At 30.8% G+C, this 11,422-nt stretch overlaps 1 protein-coding gene across 3 annotated transcripts; it reads right to left on the bottom strand.

Annotated features, from left to right (window-relative positions):
- Window positions 1–282: 282 nt before the first annotated feature.
- On the bottom strand, window positions 283–4,399 carry LOC104098020 ((R)-linalool synthase TPS5, chloroplastic-like). Of its 3 annotated transcripts, none has more exons than XM_070183568.1 (7): window positions 3,987–4,399; window positions 3,610–3,865; window positions 2,054–2,333; window positions 1,756–1,974; window positions 1,513–1,651; window positions 877–1,125; window positions 283–758 (listed from the first exon to the last, which is right to left on the bottom strand). In XM_070183568.1, the coding sequence occupies exons 1-7, from the start codon at window positions 4,260–4,262 to the stop codon at window positions 402–404; spliced, it is 1,776 nt and encodes a 591-aa protein (XP_070039669.1). In that variant the 5' UTR covers window positions 4,263–4,399; the 3' UTR covers window positions 283–401. The 3 variants fall into 3 exon arrangements, with proteins under 3 accessions (XP_070039669.1, XP_070039663.1, XP_070039674.1); XM_070183562.1 differs by having other exon boundaries at window positions 2,054–2,438; window positions 3,987–4,398; XM_070183573.1 differs by lacking the exon at window positions 877–1,125 and having other exon boundaries at window positions 2,054–2,438; window positions 3,987–4,398.
- Window positions 4,400–11,422: the final 7,023 nt, after the last annotated feature.

Genomic DNA, 11,422 nt, shown 5'->3' with positions numbered 1-11,422 from the left:
TGATATTTTAGTTAACCGTCGATGGACTTGGTCTGATAGTTGAAGAAGAAAGTGAATATATTTTTAACAATGACGGACTCTTTTCTATTGAGATAAAAGGGAATAACTTCATCTTCATCCACTTCAAATGAAGTTAATCTATTAATGAGCTAATGAGTTCGGGCACATGAGAATTGGGCTGATAGAGTTTTGCAAAGCAAAATTAATCCATGAACAAATCCAATTTTTAACGTTATAGGAGCTATATCGCAGTTGGACGCACAAGACAAAACACATCAGTCATAAAAATAATTGGGCAACAGAGGTACCTTTCGTTGAGATGCTGTTTTTTATTTTATTTTTGCGCAAGCATAGGTTTAGAGTCTTATTTTTTTGATAATAGATGCAGTACATAATAATTTTCATACACACTTAATAGTAATGAGAAGACTGTTTAGGCGCCGAAGTACTTGGGACCTCTTAATATAATAGAGTGATAGGCTCAAAAGTATTTTGGAGATACTATTTTTAACTTCGCCATTTTGAATTCCATGCCCATCTCCATGCAAATACATGCAATGTGCTGTTCTTGCGATATTCTTTGTAATTTCGACGAATGTATCAGAAAATAACGAGTTTTCCCTTTGAGTTGTGTTCATCCGTTCCCATGTCTCCTTAATACAGAAACGTATGTGTTCTCTCGCCTCTTCTTCGGAAGTACCCTTTTCGTTCATGTAACACTGAATTGACTTAGGAACATCACCCCTCTTCAATTCATCCTGAATTAATTATAAGAATAAATAAATAAATAAATGAGACACAGATATTGTTTATAATTATAAATCAAGAGTCGTATAAATTAATTTTATATGAGAGAATAAAGGTTAAAAAGCATACCGATGATGTCGCTAAATCATCAGCAAGACGAAAAATTGTAGCAGAGCAGCGAATTAAGTCAGGATATTTGCTTAATGATTCCAATGCCTCTTTGGGAACTGGATTTGTGACGAGGAAAAATGCATGAACTAATACCATGGGAACTGCAATTGAGATCCATGCGTTGTCCATGTATTCTTCCAGAGTTGGCACATATCCACTGTAATACCATCTTGCTTCTCGTATGAAAGATTTGCACAAATCTACCCACTAATAACATGTCTCAAATAATTAGTAGTGCAAATAAATTGATTGTTTTTTAAATTTGTAGTATTTCTTTTTTTGTTGTTGTTTTGGGGGTGGGGTGGGGATATTGCAAAGGCTGAGACAGATGTCGCATGGGTTTAATAGGTTAGAGCATAGCTATATATGTGAAATTTCGGTAAATTTTCAATGTATATTAAATTTTGAACCCGTAATTTCAAAAATACAATTGATTTTTATGATGAAAAGCTTAAAAGTTAAACACATCAAATTTAAATATTGGAAACGCCTCAGGAGAGAATTAGAGGCGGTTTGGGAAGAGAGAACAATAGCTAGATGAAATTAACGGTACGTACTAAAAGAAGGAAAAATCTTAAGTAAAATGAATCATACAGATTTTGTAAGGTAGGGTAGGACGTCGATCCCTTGCTCTTTGAGAATCTCGTACGCCATTTCATTGGTAATATTGAAGAGTGCAAGGTAACATACTTTCATATAGTGTGGAAGTTGCTCTATCGCTTTTATCTCCCATCTGAATTTATATTATCATATATCAAATTAATTTTACGTGACAAACAGAAGAGAAAGGTGATTAACTAGAGATATATATAGCTGCCTTTCCCAAAAGTAACTAACCTTTCAATAGCATCAGTGAAGACTTCCAACTCATCAAGAGTGCCATAAACATCATAAATATCATCTATTATTCCAACAAAAGCAATGACTTTTGTCAACATTCTTCGGAAGTAGCTGTGATGAGGCTCAAATTCTATCCCCACTGCCCAAAATAAATTCCCCACCAGTCTATCCCTTGAAAATGACAACTTTTCTGCAAGACATGTGCTCTTCCACCACCTTTACATGAAGAAAAATTATAGGATAAAACCAAATCATCTTATTTAACTTTAATCCACTTAATTAAAATATATCTCACCTTGATAGAATTCTCAAATCTTGTTGGTGTACTGCTTGAACAATGTTGAAGTCCAACTTAGCAAGCTCGAGCAACAGAGGATTAGCATTTGACATAATCTCGTAAATGCTTATATACCACTGTGTCTCTAATCTTGGCATCATCCAATGCCTAGGCAGTTCCAAGGCATGTTGCGCTAATGCGACCATTCGATTGTCTTTATGATCACAATGATTGCCTAGATAATTCTTCAGATGTGCCGCTGTGAATCTTGTTGCATATTTCAAAGTGGTTTCAGTTTCTGTAGCGAGAAACGAAGCTTCATATAATTGTAACAAACCTATTGTGTCCTTACAAATATTTTCCTTGAGATTGTCATTTTCGTCCTTGAAGTCGTTGAATATGTCTAGAACACGAGAAAATATATATGATGGTCAAATCCTAGAAGGTTGACTTCATTAGATATTCTTTCAAACACATTGTATCTCCTAAATTATGTACACAAACAATTATTTTACATTCTTAAAGTAACTATTGCTTGTATGTATATATGTATGTCCCTACATTAACAATCAAACATGTAAAACAACTGTATGTGGCAACCTTCCACATTAACCAAAATTTGCTTTTAAGAAATACTGTTAACTAACCAATATCATAATGAAAGAAGATCAAAGATTGTCAAAAATTGTATTACTACGTACCTTGAGATATATGAAAATCATGTTCTCTGAAGAGTCTAAATTTCAAAGCTGTGGCATATAATGAATCTCCAGTGGCTGCATTTAGGTGTATGCTCCTAAAAAATTTCATGATTTCAATTTTTGTTAACATGCTAAAACTACTAGAATGCAGCTCCTCTTAACATGCTATTTTTATTATATCAATTTTCCTTCTCGTTTCACTTTTTTTTTTCCCTTTGCTTTTTCCTTATTTTGGTCTTTTCTTTCTGTTTTATCTTTCTCCAGAAAATGATAATTTTCTCCAATCAATAAAGTAACTTTGTTAACTTTTCTTTGGTGTACTAAATGTAAAGCAGCAGAACAATGACAATGAAAAGGCACATGCTTTTGACAGAGGAAATACTGAAGAAAAATCCCAATTTGTGCTCTTATAGTGAACCTTCCCTAGATATCAGGCACGATTTATTAATATCAGTAATTCCCAAGCTTGGAAAAGAGGATGCTCTTATGGCCATATAGAGGAATGGGCACAGCCCAAGTCCACCAATACCCATTTAGTCTTTTGCACTAGAAGTGGCGTAGACATGCCCGGTGCGGATTTCCAGCTCATTAAGCTATTGGGTCTAAGCCCATCCGCTCAACGTCTAAATGATGTACCAACAAGGTTGCTTTGCCGGTGGCACCATCCTCAAAATAGCATGTTTAGCATGTTAAGAGGAGCTACATTCTCAATTTATTTGGGTGTAAGTATTCTCATTAACCTACTCTATTTTGATTTTATCTTAATTCTAAATCTTGTAAGAAAATATTGCAGTAATGGAGTACCGCAAGTTCTGAGTAAACAAAATATCAGAACATGAAAGAAGTAAGAAATTAGTTTGGCAAATACATTACCTTGAGAGATATGAAAACCATGTTCTCTCAAGAGTCTAAATTTCAGAGCTGTGGCATATAATGAATCTCCTGTAGCTGCATTTAGGTTTATGTTGCTCAAAATTTGCATGATTTCATGCTTGAAGTGGTAACTAACTCCAAGTCTTTGTAAATTATCAATCAGCTCCAACTTCTCTAACTCTTGTGATCCCTCAGCCATTATCAACTTCTTCATTTCCTCCTTCAGTTTGTTAAAACGCTTCATATACTTCTCTCCCTACGCAATACATTTACAATTGATGATCAGCTAACGTACGTAATCTTTTGAATGATATTACAATGAATTAATTATGCAGATTATTGAATAACATGAATATGTGCTAAAAAAATTATTTTACCGCATAATTATTGCGTATGGACTGAATATATTCAAAATCCCACATAGTAGGTTGGTAATTCCCTGAACGTCTAGTGGGATTTTGATCTGAAGATGAAATAGCAGAGTACTGATTAGTTGATGGTTCAGTTATCATGCCGCCTGCAGCTGCGGTAGAGAGACAACTGGTTTTTGGCTTTACTCGGCTAAAAGAGAAAATTAAAAAAGTAGATGACGGAGGTCTTTTGGAGGTGGCCATGTGTAGCATCCATACGTCGGTACATATTGCCATGTCCATTATATTTTGATTCACTTCAATGTGTGGAGAGAATATATTTTTAGCTTAATGTTATCTAAATATATAGATTCATCTTTATAACAGGGAAAAAACTTACACATGCTTTTTGTGTGTCTCTTTATTTTGACACAGCAAATAGATAGAACTAAAAATAATAGTAAGTAGACGAATTAGGTAGTCTATGTCTTTATAATTAGCATGGTACTATAAAAATAAACCTACCCTCTGACTTTTCTTTCCACAAGGAAATCATTTCCCAATCCAAAATATATGTCAAATCCCTCAAATATATTTGACCTCTCTTTATCTTTTGGAAATTTCTGGAACATTTAATTGGAGTGATATTTGTTCACTCAATTATACGAAATTTTCCAGTAAAGTCATCTTTCTTTCGTTTATAACAGAAAAATCACTTAACTGTATTTTTAGCGCTCAGAAGGTCACTCAATTAAATTTCTCAAACTTTTCATTGTCAAATACCTATTTTACCCTTTAAATTATTAACTTTTATCTTCTTCTTCTTCTTCTTCTTCTTTTTTTTTTTTTACTTTTTTAATATTATAATTTTTTCTCTCTTTAATCTACATTATGGACTTACCTATAGAATATTTTTTTTATTTGTATAATAAATAATAAAAAATTAATTTTCTAGAATATATAATATCAAAATAATAATATAATTGAGCATAATACTCAATAATATATAATGTATTAATATAAAATACCTTTATTTTAAATAGTTAGTTTTTATATTATGTGCATGGAACATCTATTTTAAAACTTTTATTTTCTTTCATTCTGAATTGTGTAAATAAATTTTTGAGATTTTGTTGTTAATATTAAAATTATTATTACGAACAAATTGTTCTAATCAATTTTTCTACTATGCTCAATATTTTATTATTCCAACATTATATATGCTTAAATACTATTTTTATTTATAAATTTATAAATAAAATTTATGTATTATATAGGTAAGTCCATAATATAAATTAAAAATAGAAAAAAATTATAATATTAAAAATTTAAAATAAAAATAAAAAGAAGAAAAACGTTGATAACTTAGAGGGTAAAATAGGTATTTGGCAATTATAAGTTTGAGAAATCGAGTTGAGTGACATTTTGAGTGTTATACGCATAGTTAAATGACTTTGCTATTACAAGCGAAAGAAAGATGATTTTAGTAGATAAATTTAGATAGTTGAGTGGCTATTTGAGTAATGAACTCAATTTCTTCTTAAGATTATATATATACACGTGTCGTTGTTTTCAACACAAATTGATGCATAATAATGCCAAACGAAGGAGTGAAACGGAGGGAGTACGAATAATTCGTGAAGGATATCTATTCGAAAATCTTGTCCCACAACAACTTGACGATAATTATGCTTCATACATATTAAATCGTACTATTTGCTGTCACGTTTTTCATAAGAAAATAGAAGCAGTTAGGGGTGTACATAGGTCGTCTTGGTTTAGATTTTTCAATTATCAAACCAAACAATGGTATCTGATTTTTAAATTTATAAACCAAACCAAACCAACAAAGTCGGATTTTTCAATTTCTATTTTTCGGGGGTTTTCGGATTTTTGAATTTTTTTCGGGTTTTCGGGTTTTTTCCGGTAAAGTCTTCATAGCATAAAATATGTAATTTGTGCTCCAAATATTTCTTAAGTCATAATTAAAATACAACTATATAATGTGTTTTTCAAGAAACTAACACAATAATATGAGATAAGTCATAGCATTATACTAAAATATTCAATAACAAAGATAAAATAACAAAATTACATAAAACAAATATTGCTAATTAATAAGTCATAATAAAAAGTAATATAATCTAAAAATACTATATAGGTCATGCTAAAATAAGTATAGCTAATAAGTACTAATTTTAATTACATAACTAAGCACTAAAGAAAAAGATAAACTAAGTTATTCATTTTCATTATAAACAATGTGAAACTAAAACAGTTATCCAATACTTTCGTCATTTCTAATATTGAATTGGATTCTTTTGTTAGCATTAGTATTGATTTGAACTTTGTTTGAGTTACTACATTTATGGGCTATAAAATTTATTTACCATTCAAGAATGTTAAGTCTAAACTTGAAATAATACGTTAAAAGATAAAACTGTAAAAAGTTTAAGAAATATTTATAAATTACATTACAATAAATATTTATATGTATAAAATATTTTTAAAAATTATATAAATGTACTATCGGGTTGGTTTGGTTTCAATTTGACTTTTTTAGTTAAAACCAAACCAAACCAATTATGGCCGGATTTTATTTTTCAATACCAAATCACATCGGGATTTTTTTCGGTTTAACTCGGATTATCGATTTGGTGCGGTTTATCGATTTTTTTTATATACCCCTAGAAGTAATTATCATCCTATAGTAGCTGCCCAAAATACTACTGTTGAGGCCGGCCAATCCATAGATATTTCTTGCACAAGATTTTCCAATTGGGAAACTTACACAAATGTCCCAAATAAGTCTCAACTTACCAACCTCTAGCCATTAGTCGTGGACTTACCAAAACTAGCCAAACACATATAAAAATTGAAAAATCAAATAAATAAGATTCTTTCTCTCAAAGAATCACATGCAAAAATTACCTTTCATAATTTAAGCGTGATTAGCAACATTAAATGCCAGACGGAAAGGAAATTTCATGGATGAGGTAGCAAATAAGGTGATGAAATACAAAAAAAAAATACAATATTCCAAAAATCTAAGCAAAAATGGAACCTTTTCAATGGGTATACTTGAAATTCATTGAAAACATAGAGATAAGTCAATATACAAAATTTGAGGAAGATTGGTGGTGATTTGGACTGATTTTGTATCAAAATTCGTAATTAAATCGAGTTCAAAATATTCTTCTGCGACACATGTATCAAACATGTATCACGCATGTATCTCATATACATGTATACATGAATATACATGTGATACACAATTGATACAAATATGATACATATGTGATATACAAATGATACACACTGTGATACAAATATTATTTTTTTTCATGTTCAGTTTTTACTTCGAATTTTCAATTCAAACCACTTCAAAACTTTACCAAATCATCCCAAAAATGAGATTCAAGCTCCTTAAGATATACTCAATCTATTCTAATAATACACACTTAAAAGAAAGCAAATATTTGACATTTTTTTGCTACAAATAAATTTTAGAATGGAGCAAAAACATTTGATAACATTTGTCTTCCATTTTAAAAACTTAAAGTTTGAAAATGAAGGAAAGGACCCTAATCTTATGGTGGTTTATCCAATTTATTGGATTGCTAGCCAATCTAGCTTCATTGGTGCCACAGAAAACTAAAAGAGTTTGTCAACGCTTTATAATTTTAAAAGGTTTAAATTTAATAAGTGTCTCGAAAGCAAAATACACTATTTCTTTCTTTAATTCATATTTACACTACACTCAAATTAAAAGAATATAAAAAAAAAATAAAAATAAGAAAAGACTGCTAAAAAGGCAAGGTCAATGTATCAAGAGGCGTTAGAAAGCACAGGAAGCCACTTGTGTAACTTTTACTTTTTTCTTCACTTCGATTTGTCCACTAAATATTTAATCTTTGTACTCTTAACTAGATCTATAAAGGTTTGCATTTTTGCCTCCAGTAGACTTAATAATTTGCCGGCTGCTAACACCAAATATTAGTAATACTCTATTTGGCTAATGTTAGTAATATTTGGTTAATATTAATAATATTTTATGAATTTGACCAATTTTTATAATTGATTACTTATAAATGGACATAGCTGGTAGTTTCCCTTTCCAATTTTCCTTATTCAACTCAAAGGTTTAGACTGATCAGAAAAGTCCAACTTCATTTACCAATTCACCCTCTAAATTGCAAATCTTGATGTCGAGTATTATTCTCGCTAGGACTAATCAATCACTAACTATTCTTTACAGTAAATTAAAAAACTAGCGAGACGTTTCTGTTAAGGAAAAAAGAGAGACTCGAGCTCGCATTATAATTCCTTTTATATATACCATGGCCTAAAACATAGTTTAATAGTATCTCAATATAGAACAAGTGCGAAGTGGTGAATTAAGGGACATACTTCATATATTAGAATTGAAGGATTATTTCTCAATTTATTGTATCTTGTATCAAACTTCTTTTGTTAAAATACCCCGCAAAAACAAAAGTAGGGTGGAGAAAAAACCTAACACATAATGCCCTTCTCTTCCAAGCAAATTAAGTATTACCTATCGACACTAGTTTTGTGTTGGCTGCATGCAGCTTAATTTATTTGCCCGATTTAAAGTTACTTTACTTTATCTAATTATCTTCAATGGTCATCTATCTTTTTTTCTTTTTTTTTTTTTGTCTTATGAATATCATTTTACTTTACCTAATTAGCTTTAATGGTTATATTCACGGAATTTTATATTTTCCAGTAATTTAATGACGTGATAAATTTATTTTAAGAAAAAATAGTTAAAACACTAATTAAGAACCTGGACCAAATTAGAATTCAACCTATTCCTAAACTGACCCAATACCTAACCCCACTTATTCCTTTTCATTCTGAAAAATGTTCAAGCACTCATAATGTTGTTCATTGTTGTCCGCACATTTCGTTCATTGACTTACAACCATTCATATCTTAGTACGATTTTTTTCCAAGTTTAACACTATTCATATTGATTGATAGCTCACAAACAAAACAAAAATATTAATGCCTAGGTATCTTGAGTTTTTTTTTAACCCCAGAAAAACCCGCTGCCGCTACAATCTCTGCCCTTCGGGTGAGCACTCTGTGCATGCTGGCTAAACCCTTCAATGTGTAATAGCCTGCAAACCAAACAGGAGATGTAAACTGCACTAGGCATACATGCTCGACCCCGAAGGCATTGAAGGGGATCGATCTCATGTTATTTATATAGATGACCACCCTCCAAACTAACTGGATCATCCCCTAAGGGACATCTTGAAAAGTTTATCAATAGACATAGATTAGTAAATGAAAATATGAGTGTTTGAGCATTTTTAATAAATAAAAAATGGATAGGTCGGGTCAAGTATTAAATCGATTTAGGGTTGAGTAGTGTTCTAAATTGGTCCAAGTTTTTAATTACGTATTTTACTCCCTCCTTTCTAATTTATGTGATGGCGTTTGACTGAGCAGTGGGCACTAAATTTAAAAAAGAAATTAAGACTTTCGAAACTTGTGATCTAAAATGAGCCATAAATATTATTTTGTTTGGAACTGAATAAAAAGAAAAGAATATCACATAATCGGAAAGATGACCATTGAAGCTAATTAGGTAAACTAAAGCGACTTTTGTAAGACCCAAAAAAAAAACATTGAAGCTTTATCAGGTAAAATTAAAGTGATTTTTGGAAGAAAAAAAATAGATAGACGACTTTGATAGCCAATTACCTAAAATTAAGTACTTTGATAGCCATACAAAAAAAATTGTTTATGAAGGGAAAAAACACCCTAGATGAGATTCTCCTTCGTAAGATGCAATTCGCAGCGATTGCCAAGCTTTTACAGACTTCAAGTATTATATACTCCAAATAAATAAGGGGTACTATCACTTGTAGCACGCGCCATAAACTATTTATATTTGGTAACCGAAAAAGTATATAAAATTTATATAATTTTTGTATATAACATACATAATGTATATATATATACAAAAGAGTCAACTATTATTTTGAGAGCGGCTATTCAATGTCATTTTTCAAATAAATAAGGGAGTATGCTGTTTGAGAGCTTCCAAATAAATCTTGAACTAATTAATTGAAAGAGAGGAGAATGAAAATTTGCTTAGTATAGAGAAGAAACTTTTCTATTTTTTGGTTGGGAGATGTCAAATGTTAATGTAGCCATTAAGGGAGAGCACTAAAAGAGACAGAAGGCAAATCAATTTCTTGGGGTTCTTTGCTAGATGAACAGGAATTGGTTGGATTTTGCCAATAAGGCCTTTTTAAGGCCACTCCTTAAATTTAGATACCTCCATTCGCTTAGTGGTTAAATTTGTCTTTAGAAGAAGTTGGATTTTCTTCTTCTTTTTGCACACAATGTAACCCAATGACTAACTGGGACAAAATTTAAATAAATTAAGAAAAAGGCCATTTGTGCGAATGCCTCGAAATGCAGGGAAAGTTATATCTGTATTATTCCAATGAATCATGTGGTAAATGCAAGCCATTCTCAGGGGTGCTATTTAGAGATTAGCCAGTATTTATTTTATCCTGAAATTTGAAACTATAAATCATAATTTCAGGACAATTCAGGGTATTTTATCCTGAAAAATAATACTGAAATACTGAAATTGAGGACGCACTGACTAATTTCTAAATAGCAGCCCTTTAAGTGGTTACCTGGTGTCATTTCTACCTGAAATCATTACTTATCAATGAACCGACAATATAACGGGCTTTATTTTGGTATCGTCGTTTGAGTTAATGGGCCTCTAAAAGTCACTAGCTCCGTACTTTCTCTATCTAATTTGTTTACATTCTTGCCACACTTCATACAATAAGATAAGAAATTCGCTAACTTTTGGTGGAAATGATATAGTTGGAAAGTTGTAATAAACTGTTCACTAATTCGGCTGGTTCGAGAATGATAAGATCCGGACTAATATTAGTAAGTTTTGTGCACAAAAATCGAAAGATTATTCTCAATTAAATCTGAAGATGTTAAAAAACTTGACTTACTATTTCAAACACATATAGTTACTCCCTACATCTCAAATTATATGCCGTACTTTCTAGAAATAATTATCTCAAATTATTTATCATTTTAGAAGTTCAAGACAAAATAAATTATATTTGTTTTCTCATTTTACCCTTTATAATAGTTGTTCTTGAAGATGGAGATAACACATAAATATTCAATGAAGAGAGATTATATCTTAAGACATAAATAAACGTAAAATAGTGTTAGGGATATAGTAGATATGCCCTAGATCCAATCTCACATTTGATGATTTGAACATGTTTTTGTGAACGTTATTTGATATAAAAATATATGACATATAATATTCTTTTATCATAGTTATTATTAATTGTTTGATTACCTTGATATGGTCCTTGATTAAATTTTGTGACTTGACATTGTGATGGAGATCAGATAATGAGAGTGAAGTTTCTTAT

This window comes from Nicotiana tomentosiformis, chromosome 1 (genome assembly GCF_000390325.3).
Source record: "Nicotiana tomentosiformis chromosome 1, ASM39032v3, whole genome shotgun sequence".
In the NCBI taxonomy this organism is placed as follows: domain Eukaryota; kingdom Viridiplantae; phylum Streptophyta; class Magnoliopsida; order Solanales; family Solanaceae; genus Nicotiana; species Nicotiana tomentosiformis.
Note: the sequence above shows the minus strand (reverse complement) of the source record. Positions and strands in the feature narration are given on the sequence as shown.

What these genes read in the sequence shown, in the direction of transcription:
- LOC104098020 (XM_070183562.1), bottom strand. Translation starts at nt 4,262, where the DNA reads ATGGACATGGCAATATGTACCGACGTATGGATGCTACACATGGCCACC. An exon ending in CCATACGCAATAATTATGCG is followed by an intron (nt 3,866 to 3,986) that starts GTAAAATAATTT and finishes TGTATTGCGTAG; the next exon opens with GGAGAGAAGTATATGAAGCG. An exon ending in GATTTGAGAATTCTATCAAG is followed by an intron (nt 1,975 to 2,053) that starts GTGAGATATATT and finishes CTTCATGTAAAG; the next exon opens with GTGGTGGAAGAGCACATGTC.